Raw genomic sequence first — 19,636 nt, forward strand, 5'->3', positions numbered from 1 at the left:
GGTAAAAAAGAAAAATTCTTTATAGAAGCACCAGATCACCCTGGAGGGGATCCACTGTCAAATGTGGCCCACAGGAAGTTGGCCGTATCTCTGTTGCCTGTGGGAGCAAACAGCCTTGACAGTCTGTCGAATTCCATCTTCTTGTTGGAGGGGTTGAGACGGCCCCCTCGGTGTGAGCGCCCAGGCATGACCAAAGCTCTGTCTGGGGGTAGGAGGGGGGCTCAGTCCGCCGCGTTGGGCCGGGCCTTGCCCAGCGCAGCGTGCTGGGACACGCCGGTGTAGAAGGCTGGTTTGGCTCTCGGGGCCTGCCTAGACTTCACGGCCACCTCTGGGGCCCTGCAAAGGAGCAGAAGGTGGGGTGAGCGTGGTGCCCCTCAGACCTCCGCACCGGTGCTGCGGTGAAGGGGGGCCTCGCAGTTGCTGAGCTCCAGGTCACCAAGGAGCCTGGGGAGGGAATATAAAGGAGAAGAGAACCCTGGCACAGGGTATTTTTTTTTTCCGCTAATTCCTTGTGACTGTTCTTACTGAGCTGAGAGAATCCGCCCTTGGCTGGCTCAGTGAGCAGAAAGCGAGCAGAGAGGTTGGGGCTGGAGGCCTTGCTGGCTCAAGGCTACAGGGGCCCCTGGCTGAGGTGGGGGTCGGCCCTGAGACAGTGCCCCCTGCTGGCTGTCTCCTCGCCTTCTGTGCTTCCAGGACCTTTCCTTGGCAATCTGCCCACAGACTCTGGGCCACACAGGCTCTGCGAGGTGCCGCAGAGCGTGGGGCCTCCCCCTGCTCCCTGGCTGAGAAAGACCTGGGGCCAGCCTTCAAGGTGGAGTCAGAGGGCTCTCAGCTCCCCCACCCGGCCGACAGGCACCCTGAGAGCGAAGAGAAGCCAAAGGCAGGCCTCCTGCAGGCCAAGCTAGAGCCCTGGGCCCTTGCCCTCCGGCAGGGGGACGACTGCAGGCGCTCGTGTGCAGGAGGGAGAATCCCAGTGTGTGTCTGACATTATCAAGAGCTCATCTCTTAGTGTCTGGGCGAGGGAGCTGTTCTACAGCAGGGTTTTCAAGGGAACCACGGGTCCTGCAGAGTTGATGAGTTACGGTAAGTCAGTTTAGTAAAAAACTTTCCACGGAAAGTTCCCCAGAACCTTACAGAACCAGCTTCCTCTGAGATCAGAATACCAAAGGAAGCAGTGCAAGGGGGAGGCCAACTCACTTGGACAGAACGTCCACCGTCTGCTGGGTGGCCAGGGTCCTCTTGTCCTGTGGTCCGTACAAGAGGGTCTGGATCTGAAGACACTGCGGAACACCAAGCAGAAAACATGAGGCCACTGAGCGCATCTCGCCGGAAAACCAGGTCTCCCTAGAATGAAACGAAGACCATGCCTGACGGGACTGGCGCATGCTTGGGGTTTCTCAGGGACAGAGTGACCTTCAGTGTGGGTGCTCCGAGGGGTCCAGGGAACACATGTGCAGTTGTCATACTGTTTTACAGAACTCCTTAGGACTAGCTGTAGGCAAACTACGTTTACAGTTGTTTTAGAAAATAAAGGCCAGAACATTGGTATTGACTGGGGATGGCCTCTCGTTTCCATTTTTTAATGAGTCTTATAATAGCCCGGAAATGCTTTTTAATGGTTTTGCTTTTTGTTGTTGTTGTTATTGTTAAAAAATGCTTTATCTCGGGGCGCCTGGGTGGCACAGCTGTTAAGCGCCTGCCTTCGGCTCAGGACGTGATCCCGGCGTTATGGGATCGAGCCCCACATCAGGCTCCTCCGCTATGAGCCTGCTTCTTCCTCTCCCACTCCCCCTGCTTGTGTTCCCTCTCTCGCTTGCTGTCTCTATCTCTGTCAAATAAATAAATAAAATCTTTAAAAAAAAATGCTTTATCTCATATGGGCTTTTTATATTCGTTACTACCCAGTAATTTCTCAGGAATTAATTTATTTAGGAGTTAACCGCTCAGCCGATGCCTTACCCAGGGCTCGCTTTGGCTTGATTTCTCCTGTCTACATGCCGAACTGCCATTTGGTTGCCTATTCCGGGCCAGGGCAAACTCAAGGAAAGGAAAAAGATGAAAGCTGAGCCCCCAAATGGCCAAAACCCCAAAATGGTTTTCGTCCAGAGATAGACAAATAGACCAATAGAACATGGCAGAGAGTCTAACACTTGAAAGATGACAGAAGTGGCCCTGAAGGGTCCAGGGGGAGGAGCTGAATTTGTCAGTAAATGGAACTTTTAGATGAAAACATTGAAGGTTTATCTTTATCATCTCGAGGTAGGGAAGTATTTCTTAGACAAGATCCAGACAAACCGAAAGTAAAAGACTGATACGATTTAACTCTATTAAAATTCAAAACATCTGTGCACCAAAATTCACCTTAAGCAAAGTACAAAGAGGGAGAGTACAAAGTACAATGAGGGGAAAATACTTGCACAATACCAAGAAGGGATTAGTAGTAAGAACGTATAAAGAACTCCTATAAGGTGGGGCGCCTGGGTAGCGCAGTCGTTAAACCGTCTGCCTTCGGCTCAGGGCGTGATCCCGGCGTTCCGGGATCGAGTCCCACATCGGGCTCCTCCGCTATGAGCCTGCTTCTTCCTCTCCCACTCCCCCTGCTGTGTTCCCTCTCTCGCTGGCTGTCTCTCTGTCACATAAATAAATAAAATCTTAAAAAAAAAAAAAAAAAAAAAAGAACTCCTATAAGGTAATGAGAACAACAACCTACCGACAGAAAACAATCAAGAGACATAAACAGATTATTCGAAGAAGTTGAAAACTAAGTGGCTAATAAACACACTTAAGCTCACTAGTGATCAGAAATGCAAAGTAAAACTTCAACGAGGTCGTCCCTTCACCTATTATATTGCAAAAGTTACAGTCTGATCATGATAATACCAAGCGTTGTCAAAGGTATGAAGCAGGAAGAACCCTTATATATTGACAGTGGGTGCTGAAATTGGTATGAGCACTTTTTAGGACAATGTGGCACCATTTAGTAATGGATAGGTATATTGTGACATGTGTGTACTGTATATGTACACTATCAGATTTTTGATGTGCTTGTATGTATCCACATAGATGAATCTTGTGATTATAGACAGAAAAAAACAAATTGCAGATGGATGCATTATATATTATTACATATTACTATAATATATATTATATCTATCACTTATATGAAGATTAAGAAGCATGTAAAACAAGGCCGTAGTAAAATAATTAAGACAACATGGGAATGATATCAAATTCAGGACAGTCGTCGTCTGGAGGTGGGGTGGGAAAGGGAATAGTGGAGACTTCAACTGTACGGGTCATGGCTTATTGCTTCTATTGAATAGTGAGCTCAAAGTTGTTCTGTTACATTCTTCATGATTTCTGCATATCTGAAATACTTTATATTTTTAAAATTTTGAATTGGTTTTTCTACATGGTAACAGCTTGAGTCAAAAAGAGTGTGAGGGTTTGAGGACTTTGTACTGAAGATTGTTTATTCGTTCTGATCTGCTAACCATTTTTAGGTCTTTGAGAAAATTAAAATGCAAGCAGCCAAAACGCTTTGTCTTCATAAGATGTGGAAAATATCAAAACCGTCTGAATGTTTGGTTCAGTCCGAGGAATTGAGAATGTGGTTCTGGAACTTGAGAATGGGGCTGTCTTCTGGAGGCAAGAAATATTATTAGACAAAGACATGACAGTGTTCTTTTTTAAAATAACAGATCCTCACTCTATTGGTTGAATTATAGAACAGCAGGAAGTTGTACCCTGGTTCTGTTATTCCATTTAGCATATGATCCAACCAAAATCCCACCCCCTCCATGCAACCAGCCCCAGCCATTCGGAATCTGCAGTGGGGCCGTGGCCAGGCCTGGCCTAGGCAACGCGCTGCTCATTCCACTGGTTTGAGCCAACACTGCCTTAATCCACAGATAAACTGTGAACTTGGGAAATTCAGGAACCTGAGAAAGTTCTGTACTGCTTCTGGGGACAGGTTTCTGACACCCACGACACTTGACAGAAACTCTTCCAGCCCCCCTCTCCTGCATGGCTCCCCGCTGTTGGAAGCCTGGGGGCGTCTCCACGCAGGGCCCGGCAGAGAAAGTGCTCAGGAAGGGACTGCAAGCAGGAAGGAAGCAGGCTTTCCCCTCACTCGTGCTTGGCAGTGAGCGGCCTCTGTCCAGGGCTAACACTTCTTCCCAGAACAGACTTCATTTTCTCCTACATGGCCAGAAATACCTTAACTCAGTGTAAAAGATCAGGTCTAATTTAAAACCCACCCGACTGCTCTGTTTACATATTTAAGGGCCTCCGATGCGGCTCATTTTGAGATGAGCTGATGTCGACATGCCTTGCTGCTGACTCGTTCACCGTGACATTAGAATTTTACTGACATTGTAACGACTATTTGAGACGGCCTGAGGTCTCAGTTTACCCTGCTTTAACAGGTGGCCTCCGAAATCCAAAAGTCAGGAGGAATTTCCATCCTACCCGTTTGGTAACCGAAGTTTCTCCCTGGCCCCTCATTCCCTAGGGAAAGACACACTAGTAGCTAAATATTCATAGATTCCCGGGAACAATGACATGGCAACTGACAGAGCTTATACAAATTCTCACTGGTTTCACTAACTACCTCCATTCCAGATCTTGTGTGCTGATCCTTTTTCCCTGGGGAAAATGTTTATAGAGAGAGTGGAGGTAGGAGAGAGGGTCACGATCAATACTCAAGCCCAAGAGAGGTGAGCCCCCCCATCCCCATCCCTACTCCCTAGACCCCAGCAGTCTAGACTCTTCTCTTCCTGGCATTAATAGATTTTTATAAAGGCTACTACTTATCCTCATTAAGAAGATTTGCCCCAAATTCTAGCTGAAGTGAGAAGAGATGTAAAGGGATGCCAGCTAAGAGAGGGAAACGGGTCCTCAGCCCAGGGACGCCATACCAGGCACCACATCAGGAAAGAATCGTTCACCCATTATCTGGAATAGTCTCCAAGAGCTACGTTTTTAAAAGAGTGAAATAACCCCTCACTGGCCCTTACTAGAAAATGTTTACATAGCTGCGTATTTATCTAAGAAACGTAAATTGAATTTCTTAACGTTCTGCTCCTCTTAGCTAAATTTGTTTAAGCATTTTTGCGTGAAATAGGTATTTCGATTCTTTTGTTAAAAATATAGACATCGACGGAGACAAAGTCAATAAGTTGTTAATTGAACCTGCTGGGAGCCAGGCATTGTAAACATCTCTCTGAACTAAGTAAAGAACTCCCAAACCCTGGAAGTAGAACATTCGACACCATTAATAAAAGCTGTTTTGTGTCCTCCACATTCTTCCAAGGCCAGCGCACTCCTATCCGAAATCAGTCCCTACCGGCTGTTTCTCATTTTTCTTTAAGTCAATAAAGAACCCTTACGTTTGCAGTGTCCAGATGAACTCTGGGGAGCATGACATGGCTCTCATTCTCTTTGATTTTATCTGCAGGGTTTGGAAGAAGTCATTTGTGTTTCCATTATTCCTTCAACAGCAAACAAGAAGCTTTCCTCCCGCTGCAGGAGGACGAAAGGGGGGCTCCCTTCTACACTAGCTTGCAAGCTGTCCCCAGAGGGGCCACGTTCCTGTTGCTTGTCTTTGTGCCCCGGGGCCCTGCCCAGGCCTTGACACCTGAGTGTGCGCCATATTTGCTAGATGAATGAATGAGGACACAAGTGGGCAAGGAGGTCACCTGAGGAGATTCTTCTATGGAGCCTGAAGACACGGTTGGACCAGAGCGCTCCAGGGATCCAGCAGCTGGCGAAACCTCCAGTACGGGAGCTTTGTTGTGGGTGCAGTGTCACAAACCTTCGCCCTCCAAATCCAGGCGAGTTCAGTAGTTGCCAGAGTGCTGTTGGCTACATGCTGCTTCTCTTAGCAGTCGTTCATGGCCGCCGGGGTCGTTAAGACACAACCTTAAGCATTTGATGTGGAATTTAAAAAAAATTATCTTTAACATGACAGTTTGGAGAGCTAGGTTCCTAAGGGGCCCGGGAGACAAAGCAGCTGGGACAGGAGCCATCAGCTGGTGTCTTCGTAGCTCTGGTCCACCTCTGTGCCCCAGAGCTCAGGCCCTTCCCAATATGGTTGGAGGGGTGGCTTGGTGGGGGCCGCTCTGGCATGCAGGTTAGCCGACTTGGTCTACTCTGGCTTTAGAAAACCGCAACAGCTAAATACCCAAACTCACAAAGAAGTGTGTCTTCTGGTCTGGGCAGGAATCCCTCACCATCTGCAGTCAGGACTCAAGGCCATTCATTTATTTTCCTGGCAGTGCCTCTGCAGGACTGGACTGGGGCTGCTTTAGCCCTCCCTTCCCCCACCACCCTCCAGCCTTAAGTCCCAGGACTGCGCCATCCTTCCTATCAGGGACCGTCAGACAATGGAAGTGCTGATGGGACATCCTCCTTACTAATGGAGGCCGCCGGGCAGCAAGGCCGTCGCTGAAGAGCCAGCTGCAAGGCCACATGGCTCAGTACTGGAAACCCTACAGACGTTGTCACACCTGGTAAGGGTCCATGCCAAGCCTGACACAGAGTTTGTCTTTATATGAAATGAGAACAAAGCCAGAGAAAGGTATGTAAAAAAACGATCTCACACTCGAGATCTGAAATCTCTACTCCTCTTTACATGTTATCCGCTGCAACAGTAAGCCCGTGGCGGAGAATCACCCAGAAACTCATGAACTCTGCCTCTGTTTTCATGTCAGTTCTCAAGGCTGGTGTTAAGAGAAAAAGATATCAGAACCCAAAAATACGTGGAAGTGCGAAATGTCTTCAAGGTTTAGGAAAACACAAATATGCTTTCATTTACGAATTTTTACCAGGCAGGCAGAAGCGAGTTACTTAAATGACGGCCTTGGGAGACCTGAAAGGACAAACCAAAACACAATTCATCAGCTGGCATTTTCCTGCAGAAACGGGCACACGTGGGTGGGGCTCAGCTTTCCCGAGCCCTACCCAGGAACCAGCCTTGCCCTCGCTGGGCCCGCATCTTCCTCCACGCCCACTCGTTCCTGTGGCAGATGTTTGCAGAGCCCCTGCCATATGCCCCCCTTTGTCCACCTCAGTGACAGAGCAGAGAGGGCAGCCTGAAGTCCTTTGTGAAGTAACATGTGAGTTAAGGCCTGCAAGATGGGCACCAGATCGGGGGGAAGGTGGTGGGGGGGGGCCCCAGGCAGGAGGACTGGAAAGTGTTTGAGGAAGCATACTGATTCCCCTCCTCTCTTTCTCTCTCTCTCTCTCTCTCTCTCTCTCTCTCTCTCACACACACACACACACACACACCCCTGCAGCTCCCTGACCTGTAGACCCCCTGATTCTGAGCCCCACCTGCTGCACGGGTGGGTAGGAAGCCTCCCAGAAGGACAGATAAAGTGGGACCAGGGACCCCAGGACAAGGGACACGGGAGATGAGGAAGAAAGGGGACCCAGGGACTGCCACTTGCACAGCCGCCGAGAGCGGGCCCTGTCTGCAAAGTTCTCCCTGAGTGTCTGCTGAGCGCCTCACTCCTCACCTCCGAGCTGCCATGTGCGTGGCTTCTATACCCTTATCGACATCCCTTGACCCCCCACGACTTTGCTCCATCCCCTGGCCACTGTCTGGGAGCAAGCTACCATCATCTTTCTCCAGGACAACTGCAACACAAACATGTAGAGGACAAACACATCAGCCGGACTTGCTATTGGGGGGAATCCAGCTGCGTACCCACGTCAGTCAAGGCAGCTAGCTTTCTGTATAGAAGCCAAACTCGCCCATTTTGGAGCCAGACAGAGCAAGAGATCTGGACCCTCTTCAAGCCACGCCCTTTGGGCTGACTTTTCATGGCCTGTTTCCCTCCTGATGTAGAGCTCAGCCATGCCGCCCAGGTTCTTCCTGAGCCAGCTGTGGTCACACCAGCCATCCCTTTTTTAAAATATATTTTTAAAATATTTTGTTTGTTTATTGTCAGAGACAGAGAGAGCGCACAAGCAGGGGGAGCAGCAGGCTTCCTGCTGAGCAAGGAGCCTGATACAGGACTCGATCCCAGGACCCTGGGATCATGATATGAGTCAAAGGCAGACGCTTAACCTGCTGAGCCACCCAGGTGTCACCCACACCAGCCATTCCTGACCATCACTCTTTCCACTGGTTTAAGGTCATGCTGAATTTATGTGGGAGATTTTGCCTTTCCCTCCGTTGTTGGCCATCCACCCATAAACTCATGGTTGTCCCGCATCTAGTGAGGCTCTGACAAATCGCCAGTCTCGGGCCGGGGCGGTCTGTCCAGACCCACAGTTCTGTGCCCGCCAGACTCCGACACCAGTTCAGGGACTTCGGAGGCACTGAGCACTCAACAAGCAATGGTTCTAATAGTTGAGGAGCTTTCCGCAGCAAACGTAGCCTAGTGTGGGGCCGACTGTGTTTTCTAAGGGAGAGCAAAGGTGGAGGGGTGCTGTGCGGGGGCTGCCCTGCCCTCGTGGGGCCTCTTCCTGGCAGCTGGTGACGCCAGGGCAGCTTGTGGCCAGCAGCGCTGGAATTCGCATTCCCACCTAGCCTATAGCAGGCAAGGGAGGCTCCACCTTTCCCCCACAGAAGGTCAAAACTGGATGACCTTGATCCCTTTAACCACCCGCTCCCACGGTTACACTGTATCCACCGATTTACAAACAGCTTTGAGTAAGGAGCACTTGGAATGTCTTCAAGTGTGCTTCTGAACTGAAGAACAGGATTTTTTTTCTTTTTAAGAACAGGATTTTTTTTGATGAGAAATTCATGTCATGACCTTACTCTCTTTCAAAAAAGGATTGGAGGGGATCTGCTGCAGCCCGGAATGGGTTAGTCAGTGACCACTAGGAAAATCAGGATCAAGGACAAATAAGTAAGACCACACCTGAAAACAGTGTGGGCTGACACGGGGCTGTGTGGGGACTCCAAATTGCTCTGGACTTCCTGGTATCCAGGGCAACCAGGAAAACACCACACAGGCTAAAGGGAAAGCAAAACTCAGTGGTCCACTGATGGAATGACAGTGCATGAATTATGTATAAAAGACAGCTGTCGACCAGAAGGCTCTGGGTGCTTGGCCGGCTGGAGGAATGGCTGGTCTAGGGTCTTGATCCGTAACCACATGAGACCCTTCCAGGGATGGCTTTCTCATCTACAGTCTATGAAGAAAAACTATTTTCCTCCGCCTTTCTTCAACCGATTCATCATAGTGGGCTTTGAATTTCTTGGAGAGAGGTCACATAATATCATGTTATTCTTTCATGGAAATGTTTTATGTTGGAAGCTGTGAAGCAGTCAGGCAGTGGACCGACCCCTGATGATGACAGTACTTCCTAGGGAGGCCAGATGAAGGGGGGAGGCCACCCTAACTTCACCCTGTCACTGGGTCCAGGATGAGTCCCGAGAAGCTACTGACCTGGGGAACAGTCTTCAGGAATGCTTTTTTGCAGCCTTTCACCTGGATGAAAATGTTGGCTGTGATACCCATCCTAGAATCAAACCAGGTCTCTATGTTACAAAAGCATGTGGAACTTCCGCTGTGGAAATTTCCATCTGGAGCCAACAGATTTCTCCCATTGCGCCCTGCAGGCAGATGCCTTTGAAAAACAGATCAATAATATGGTTTTCCCCTCAGTAATTTAATCCCACGGTCTGCTTTGTTTCTCGTGCCTTCCTGTTTTTTCGTGCCCACAGGACCATGCCTGGGCCATTCAGCATGGGAGGGCACATCTGGAAAAGCCCGTGTTCACTGGATTCCTGTTCCAAAGTTGGAAACTTGGGGGATACAGCTGTAGTTGTGCTAACAAAGAGAGAAACACTCGGCCGGTGGCTTTAGAAAGCCGCCCCCAGCTCCACAGAGCCCAGTGCTAAGTATGGCGACTGAGAAAGTCGGGCTCAGCAGCAGATGGACGTGCAGGGCGTGTTTCAAGTCCTGTGTGCGTGCCCCAGCGTTCACAGCGTGGCCAGCCCTGTCCTCAGATGGGCACACGTGGAGAGGTGGCAGTGAGGACGGCGTGGACCACAGTGCGCATGACCCACAGACATGCAGGTTTCAACCCTTTCTTCCCACATTCTGGCAAATGGCCCTACAGCTTTAAAATGTCAAAGCCATGGTGTTCGGGGCTGAGGGTTAATGAGGCCAAACTAGAGGGAAAAAATTTCACTAACTTCCACGGCAGCCTTTGGGAGTGATGAAACCTGACAGCTTCTGGAGGCTGAGATGATTTTAAGCCCCGTCGGTGGGTGTGGGGCCCAGAACAGTGATCTCGACCTTCCCCCAGAAGCTCAAATGCAGATCCTAGGGCCCCAGCGACCCCTGCCCCAGAGCCGGATTCAGAAGGTCACCCTCATGCCGGGCTTGAAGACCCTATGCTTGCTGAACCTACTTAAGAGGAATCTGCCCATATACAACTTACTTGTTTCCAGGCACCTCGGGCCCCTCAGTGGTAAGACGGGGCTCCTAAGGCGTGACCTGCGGGGCTGTGAGGATTAGGAATGACGTACAAGCCGCCCTGGGCAGCTGCCAGCCTGGTCCAGAGCATGTGGTCGGTTGTGGTAACTTCTCCGCCCCACCGGGGACAGTGGGGCCCTCATGAAGGTTCGTGTGGTCCCTGCTCAAGTTTCGTGGGCATCTGCTACTATTTGCCAGCTTCCCCCATTCCTGGGGTCCCTCCCCGGCCCAGAGTTGAGTGGCGAGGCTGAACCCTCGGAAGAGGAATCACAGTGGAGTCTCCCAAGGGCAGGCAGTGACTCAGCCAGGAAAACCTTGCCCTCTCCTCCTCCTTCTGCTGCTCTGTGGCACCCTGGACCCCACTGGATCCTGCCGCTTTCTAAAGCAACCTCACTTCCCTCCCCCCTTCCATCCCTGGGACAATGTGGGGGGAGGGAAGTCTGGGTGTTGCTGTTACCGCCATATCACAGAGGAGAAACCTGCAGCCTTGCCTTGATTCTTGGCCCATTCCAGTTCATTCTCAACACTGTCCTCATATGATTTTTTTTTTTTTTTAATCCAAAGTACAGATAGAGACCTGTGGTGCCCTGCTTAACATTCCCTTCATGGCTCCCAGCTGCTGAGAGCAACATTCAGAAAACATTTTCTGCAAAGGGCCACACGGTAAATACTGTGGGCTTCGCAGGCCAAGAGACAAACATCGAGGCTTACTGTGTAGGCATGTACGTAACAAGAGGGAGAGCAAACTTCCTCGAGTTTGTTTTATTAAGGAAATTACGAGTAGGTATTTTTGTCTTCTAGTTTTACTCAGGAGAAGAATGGGTTTCTTTTTTGGTGCAGGTAAGATTTCCCTTAGTGGGGGCTCAGTTAATGTTCCTTATACTCCAATCAATTTATGATCACCTGTAAAATGATGACGTTTTATGACTATCTGTAAAAACCATTTTTAACTTGGCTTATATCCTTAACTATAATGAACTAAACACAGGCAGTGAACTGGCCATTGTTTGGGACTCCTGCTTAAAGGATCAAGTCTCAGCCCCTTAACCTACAAACATGGCTGCAGAGACTTGCCCCCATGTCTTTCGCCGACGATTTCCCGACAGATGGTCGGCCCTAACTAGTTTTTGCTTCTTAAATAGGCTTCACTTTCTCGTCCCTGAACCTCTCTTTCCACCCCATTTCCAACCTGGGAATCCCTGTATCTGCTAGGCTACACTCTTTTTCAGGACTACTTATCTGTGGACACCTTCCTGAAGCCCCTTCCCTCCCATAGATCCCAGTGTGGACCTGGAGAACTTAGCACCTAATACCACAGTTGGGGGTTTACAGTCTGCAACTTCCTCACCGGCCTGGAATATGCTCAAGGGAGGAAGCTACTGCATGCCTACTGGGCTCATTGCACAAGCTTCAAAAACAGGGAAGGGCTGTAGGGACCCTGTCCCAGGTCTTCTGACTATGGGACTGTGTTTCCTGCACCATCTCCAACCTGGGCCACCCAGCCGCCTTGAGGGCACCATGTTCTTACACCCTACCAAGCCCCTGGCCTCAGCAAATTGATCCAGGGTGAGCACTTGATTCACGCCAGGTCTATCGCCCTTTCCCTAGGATCTTTCAAGCTGTGAGTGAGAAATGGCACAGGGGTAGGAAGTAAAACTCTGGAGCGCTGGCAGCCATGATCTCCGTCTTGAAGGGAGACACTGCCATGACAGAGGAGGAAGAGGATGTGGAGGGAGAAGCAGGCAGGAGTCTGGGGCAGAGATAGCCCTGGAACATTCTCCTGAGGCTCAGCTGCACCCTGCTCTGCTAATCATCTGCCTATTGGTCCTTCTCTGGAAACCACAAGACAAGAGATAACCCTTTATACCTGAGCTAGTTTGACTGTTTTCTGTCCGTGGCAGTCCAAAGACTCCTTCTTATCCTGATCTTGGCCTTCTCCCCACTGTGTCACTGGTTCCCAAGTGTTTTTTTAAGGATAGGAAGCCCTTGTTCAAACAAAATCTTGCTGAGAAGCCTGAGATGTGCAAGGTGAAGCACAGGATAGATAGCATAGCCCTGTAGTCCTTGGTGTCAAAGCCCCACTCCGCCAACTCCTGACCTCGCAATCAATGCTGAGACACTTCGCCTTTAAGCCTCAGTTTCCCTCTTTGTAAAAAACAGAGTAGAGGTATCCAACTCTTTGGGTTTTATAGGGCTTAAGTAAGTTAATATATGTAAATCGTTCAACACAGTGTCGGGTGTGTTAACAATGGGGTCAGTAAGTATTAGGTCAGAACCAGAGGATGGAGAAACCCAGGGCAACTGCCACCTTAGCTTCCCTCCTCAGTTTTCCCTCAATAATGTCTTTGGCACATGTATGATGTTTAAATGATCAGAAATGATTAGTTTAACATATCTTCCTGCTTAGACTGGAAAGTCTTGTGGAGGCAAGAAGCATATTTGTCTTGATCATTGTTTTTCCCCAGGTCTGCTGAGCACAGCTACTGGAGCACTGAAGATGACTGATAACTGCCGTTGATTATGTGGTAATAGATGTATGCATCACCTTGTTAAAAAATAGGCACCACCCATGTTACCAAACCTGATGCTTTCTGCCACAGATTCAGAAAAGTCATAAGAAGAGAAGAAGGCTCAATGCACAGGGCAGTCCACTCAGAACTAAAGTTAATCCTTTTCGTTTGGTCAGTTATGTTACTTAGAGGTTCCCAGGTTTTCCCCACTTTAAAACTAATTCATGTAATGAAAACACAACGTGACAAAATTTATGAGATGCATTTAAAGCAATAAGAAAAGGAAAAGTCACAGCCTAAAACACTATCTCAGTACAAATGAAAACAAATGAATTCAATTCGCAATTTGAAAAGGAAAAACTCCAACAAAGTATAACAAAATAAGTCACAAGAAAAGAAAGAATAAAGATAAAATCAGAAATTAGTGAAACAGAATAGGAAGGCAATTGATGTATGGAGTTTGAAAAGCTGACAAAATAGACAAACCACTAACTCAGTCAATGAAAAAAGTGAGGAAATCCAAATATAAAATGAAGAAATTACAATGGGAAGATAACTAAGAAAAAAGTAGAAATTTAAAAAATTCATGAGATTACTTTGCAAATCTCCATGCAAATCAATCTGAAAACAATAGTGAAATAGACAAATACGGTTTACTAAAATGACCTCATCAGAGATAGAAAGCTTCAACAGAGCAATTTTTTATAGCGAAATAGAGAAGATTGTCAAGAAATCCCTGCCATTCAAAAAAAGCACCAGACCTAAAGAGCTTCACAGGAGGTACAAACCCTTAAAGACTAGTTTTAGTACTGCATAAATTCCTTTAGGCATGGAAAATAAAGGTAAATTTCCAAATTATTTTTATGAAGAAAATATTACATTGTTACTTAAACAAATATCACTTACCAAAAGTGGTGCAAAATACCCCAAATAAATGTTAGCAAACACAATCAACATTCAACCGAGAAAATAGTTCAATATGACTAAGGGGATTTATTCCAGGAATGCAAGGTTGGTTCACTATTATAATAAGATAAACCATATTAAGTGATCTAACAAGAATCATATGATTATGATTATTTCCATTGATGCTGAAAAAGCCTTTGATAAAATCCAGCACTTACTTCTAATAAAAAAAAAAGTCATGAAAATAGAAATTGATGGATACTTCCTTATTATGATAAAACATATAAACCTTAGTCCAAAGCCAGCATCTACTATATGAAGAATCACTAGAGGCATTTCCACTAAGATCAGAACAAGACAAGGATGCCTATTATCTCCACCATAACTTATTATTGTACTAGAGGTATGAGCCAATGCAATTAGACAAGAAAAATCAGAGGCATAAGAATTGGAAAACAGAAAGTAAAAGTATTTCCAGATGATGTAATAGTACACCTGAAAACCTGAAAGGACTAATGCTCAAATTAAACAAGAATTAAGCAAGCTAGAAAAACAAAAAATAACAGAGAGAAACCAACAGTTTGCATGCACATACACACATTACAAACAGTCAAAAGATATAATACTAGATAAAACTCCATTTATAACAGCATTAAGGAAGAGGAAATGCTTAGACATCAGCCTACGAAGAAATGTGCAGAATTTATATAAAGAACACTTTAAAATGTGCTTGAACGATACATAAGTAGACATGAGCAAATATAAAGACATCCCTTGTTTTGGGGTAGAATGACTATATCATAAAAGACGTCAGTCCTCCGGAAGTAAACTTATAAATAACACGATCCTCCAAAAAATACTACCAAACTTCCTATGGAGCTAGACAAATTGATCCTAAAATTCATGTGGAAAAATAAATATGCAAAAATGTCTAAAAACTTGATACTCTTGGGAGATTAAAAAAACCATGAGGGGAGTCAAGTCCTACCAGCTATTAAATCATGCTATGAAATCTCTATAAATAAGACAATGAGGCACTGGAATTTGAATAAACAAAAAGACAAAGGGAAGAGCATAGAAATCTAGAAATCCACTCAAGTATATACAGAAGTGTAGTACATGATGAAAGCGTTCTTCTCAAATCACTGGAGCACGGATGGGCTCTTGATAAAACGGTGCTGGGCAACTGGGCGGCCACTTGAAAAAAAGATAACATTAGATCCTTACGTCACACCTGCCACACAAACAAACCCCAGATTTAAAAAGAAACAAACATATATATACTAGAAGAACACACACAAGAATTCAAGAATTCCTCCGTAAACCGATTGTACATAAAGAGTACAATTAAAGATTGATAAATTGCCCTAGGCAAAAATGTGAAAATATCTGCATGGTAAAAAAATCATTGATAATTCATTTAACAACATATGTGTATAGGAGGATTCTGTATTGTTTATCCAAAAAGCGTTGGTTTAGCTTGACTGCAGAAGTGATGTCATCTTACCTAAATCAGCCACGGATAAAAGTTTCACTTAAAAACAGCGTGGTGGAGGGAGAGAAAGTGCCCCGTGGGGAGAGTTCTCTCCACGTTAGTATTGGCTCCAGCTTTACCTTCCTCAGTTTCTTGTGGGCCCCACGGTGGTTCCCCTGCGCCAGGTCGGCCCCACCCAACAGCCGGTAGGTCTCCGCCACCTCGGGACTGAGATCACCAAACACTGCCACTTTGGTTTCCAGGGACTCTCTCAGGATTGAGGTTGCTCTCTGTGAAAGGAATAAAGGGTACAGCCTGGTTAGAAAGTTCAAAGGCTGTTAAGATCAACGCCCCTTAAGAAAGTGATGTAACTGGGGGCGGCTGGGTGGCTCAGGCCCTTGGATTCGGCTCATGGAATCGAGCCCCGGGTCAGGCTCCACACTCAGCAGGAGTCTGCTCGTAAGTTCTCCCCCTCTGCCCCTCCCCCCACTCACACACTCTCTCTCAAATAAATAAATCTTAAAAAAAAAAAGGGAAACAATGTAACTGCTGTGTATTTTCACTTTTCAGGGCTTGGGTTTGGGTAGTGTCTCGTGAGCTGAGCCTACTTTCCTCTTTAAACAGGGACACGGGAAATAGCATGTATGGGGGCAGGGAGGTGTTACCTATGGAGACAGAATGCAGGAAGGACACCCGGAGAACAAAGCCACCTGAGGTATTACAGGAATTCATTTTAGCCGAGTAGTAAGATCAGAAGCCAACGTGTTGTGTCCTTTATGTGCCAAGAACTGGGCTGAAGAGTTTCCCTGCGTGAGTTCATTTAATTGTCTCCTTTCGGTAAGTACAGTGTTAATCCTCACTGAATAGAGGAGGAAACTGAGGCACAGAGCAGTCGAGAAAGTGGCTCAGGATCAGAGAGCTCCCCAGTGGCAGACCTAGGATCTGAACCCGGCCTGTAATTTCAATCCTTTTCAGTTGCAGGCTCTTTTCCCTCTGTGCACAGTGATGTTCTTACGTAAGTGAAAATTAGAGTTTCCTGGCAATTTACGGACTTCAAAACATCCAGAATATATTCCAGGGGTTTCTATTTTTCATAAGAAATAATTTAGGAAACCAAAAGCAAACATTCTAACATGGCAAAAAATTAAATATATTTGACATTTTGCTTGGTTTATCAGATTTCTTTACACCAACATGGAATAAAAAACATGAGTTGGTCAGAAACCAGGATCTTCTGACATTAATCTCTTCAGTCAGATCCCAAGACGTGCAGAGGGAAAGCCCTGCCTGTCCATCCCCCACATTTCTGCGGCAATTCTTCCACGGTCTTGTACTTTCATGAAAGCATGATTATGGCTACGGAACACAAATGCTGAATTTGAGAGCCAAATAAGGCTGGAACCAGTTAAAGGGCTTCCCCACCAAATGGCCCCGAAGGCATCCTGATAAGCCCTCCCCAGACAGAAGGAGCTGGCAAAGCTGTACTCAGTTTATGGGCAATAATATGAGTTAAGTGCTAGGGGTGGGGTATGGGGTGTGGAACAGTGAAGGCATTGATGACGCAGGAACAACTTCTTCGTGGAAAGATGGAATCACCCTAAGAGCAGAGACACTGTAAATTGTGAAGTGTGTGACCTACCTCGGTGCGTGGGGGACTTGCCCGATGCCGAAGCCCATCATGTCCTTTGCGCTTCCCCCCCCCCCCCCCCCGGTATCTGTGAGCAAGGGTTTGGCAAGGTGCAGGAGTTGGGCTTGGCACTTTGTCCACGGAAATTGGTTGTCAGGTTTTGAGGAGCCAATGATGGAAAGAAGAGCCAGACTCTTTTTGCTAAATGAGGCTTTCAATGCCATTTCTAGCCCGATGGCGGAAACTAGAGAGCGATGTGCGTGAACTTGAACGGCAGGTGGAGACGGCAATGGAAGTGACGTCACATGGGAGGAAACTGAGACGGCATCAGTCTGTGAGAGGTAGAAGAGCTTAATGGAGAGGAAGGAAGGAAAAATAGGACCTGGGTGGGCTGAGGAGAGGGCGCATGGGAAACTGGGAGCCCCGGGGTGCAGTGGGAGAAGGGCAGGCCAGCCAGCGGGCTCATCTGCCTGCAGCACAGGGAGTAGGAAGGGGAGCAGGGGGAGATGAGATGAGGCGGGAGTCACAGGCCGGGCTGGTGGTTGGTGGAGGGCTCTCATGCCAGGCGCGGGAGTTTGGATTTTCTTACGCGGAATAAGAAGCTGGAGAAGTTTCTTTAGCGGGAAAGCAGGAAAGAAAGCAGAAGGTTCTTGGGCAGGCAACTAGATGATAAACCCACACAAGAGTCTTAATCTGTGGAGGAGTGCCCTTCACTTACATTTTACCTTAAAAGGCATTTTCCTTCCCAAAGATCACCTTCCTGCTAGGGCAGGGTTCTAGCCCACGTATGGGCTGTGATCTCATCTGGGGTGGTCTGAGCACAGGGTCGTGCTCAGGCTGGGATTGTCCTCGGGCCCAGCCTTGTTGGCCAACTCCTGCGAGAACCCACAGGGAGAGGGCTGCAGCCAGGGTGAGCACTGTGCCAGGCCGCCACGTCTGGTTGGGTGGGTTGTGTCATGCACAAGGGCAGGAGAGCGAGGACGGCTGAAAGCCAGCCTGTGCACCGCTCTCCAAGCAATGTGCTCTGGCACGAGCCGCATGAGCCTGAGGAAGACGCAGCTTCTTCTGTTCTCACCAGGGCACCAGAAGGGCTGGAGGGGACCGAACAAAAAGAGCCAGTTTGCTAAAATCTCCCAGGGAGGCCGAAGGGAGCGAGGTACATCTTTAGTTCAATACCACTGATTTGGGTGATGAGGGCGAGGGCGAGGGTGAGGGCGGTGAAGTCTGGCATCGGTGACAGACACCAGGGCAGGAAGCCAGATAAGGACGTGTGGCAGCCAGACCAGTAAGGCGACCCACAGCCAAGCACCCCCCCACCCATCGGCCCACGGCTCCCCACCACCAGCAAGAGGGTCCCTGCTCTCACGGAATCCGGTCCAGTCAGGGGAGAGAGAGTACACAGCCACACACAGCTAACTATTCTCATTATATTGTTACAGTATTCCTGTACCATGCTTATATATTGTTTTTTAATTATTTATTTGAGAGAGAGAGAGAGAGAGCACGAGCGGGAGGGGCAGAGGGAGAGAGAATCCCAAGCCGACTCTGTACTCAGCACGGAGCCCGACATGGGGATCGATCTCACGACCCCAAGATCATGACCTGACCCGAAACCAAGAGTCAGACGCTCAAGCGACTGTGCCACCCAAACACCCCTTATCCTATTATTATGTCACAAAGGATTCTATGATGAACAATAATGGGAAGAATCTAATGATGACTGGGGAAAGGAATTAGGCAAGCTGATGAGTCCTCAAAGATGGATCTGCATTAACCAGGACATCAGCGAGGAAGAGCCTTCCGAGAGCAGGAAACGAAAGCTGGCACTTCCCGGAAGTGAGGATTAGAAAAGTCAATGTGGCCGCAACAGACCGGGGGAGGGGGGAAAATGGGACCGGAAACGTCAGCAGAATCCAGATCACGTTGAAGGTATTGTGAGACATACAAGATTCTGATTTATTTTCAGGGCCCTGAGAAGCCATTGGAGTATTTTGCAAATAGGGTTCACTGATCAGCCCTGTGTTTTGAAAAGATCACCATCGCTTCCTTATTCAGAATGGATGAGGAAAAAAGGGAAGCGTGGAAAAGGCAGCTGGGGACCAGAGTCTGTTTGAGTGGTCCAGGCAGGAGGTGATGACTGGCGGAGGTGGACATGATAGCCAGTACGTTCTGGAGGTAAAGATGACGGAGGAGCAGGAAGGGGTAAGGCATGATGTGGGCAGGTTCCCCCTGTCCTCCCCCAGACTTCTGACCTGAGCACTCTCCATAGAACTTCTCCAGGTATTCTGGAAGCTGAGGGCCCTGGAAGGCCCCTTTCTACTTAGTTAGGTGATCCAGGAATTTATGGAAACTCATTTGTTATGGTTACTGTAGTCCAACTTTGGCCTGAGGAACATGCGTGCATCCAAACCAAAACCCCATGTTCCTTAAGGTCTTATCAACTGAGAGAAGGGTGGGGGGTTAAAGGCTAGGACAGAGCTGTGGGGGAGGTCGACAGAATAAGAAATGCAAGCTTTTCATCTCAAAGATTTGCTTTGATAGATTCAGTTGAAAAAAAAAATCTATATAAATCAAGCCACAGCCAGTGGCTTTCTGGTAGCTGTTAGGCTTTGCATGGAATACGTTCCCAAGGGTTTAATTACCAGTGAATATAAGCTCTGGGTCTTGTTCCATTTTT

The 19,636-nt window shown here is 47.7% G+C and overlaps 1 protein-coding gene across 1 annotated transcript in view; it reads right to left on the reverse strand.

The window, feature by feature from the left end:
- TTC23 (tetratricopeptide repeat domain 23) overlaps nt 1-19,636 on the reverse strand; it is a 95,276-nt gene continuing 75,640 nt past the window's right edge. The window contains exons 9-11 of the mRNA XM_045795409.2: nt 15,473-15,622; nt 1,198-1,280; nt 1-336 (exon numbers count right to left, since the gene is read on the reverse strand). Of these exons, the coding sequence (XP_045651365.2) occupies nt 222-336; nt 1,198-1,280; nt 15,473-15,622 (348 nt within the window). The 3' untranslated portion in view covers nt 1-221. The remainder of the gene's footprint in view (nt 337-1,197; nt 1,281-15,472; nt 15,623-19,636) is intronic.

The sequence above is a fragment of the Ursus americanus genome, chromosome 28, assembly GCF_024610735.1.
Source record: "Ursus americanus isolate L20-20 chromosome 28, mUrsAme1.1.p, whole genome shotgun sequence".
Classification (NCBI taxonomy): domain Eukaryota; kingdom Metazoa; phylum Chordata; class Mammalia; order Carnivora; family Ursidae; genus Ursus; species Ursus americanus.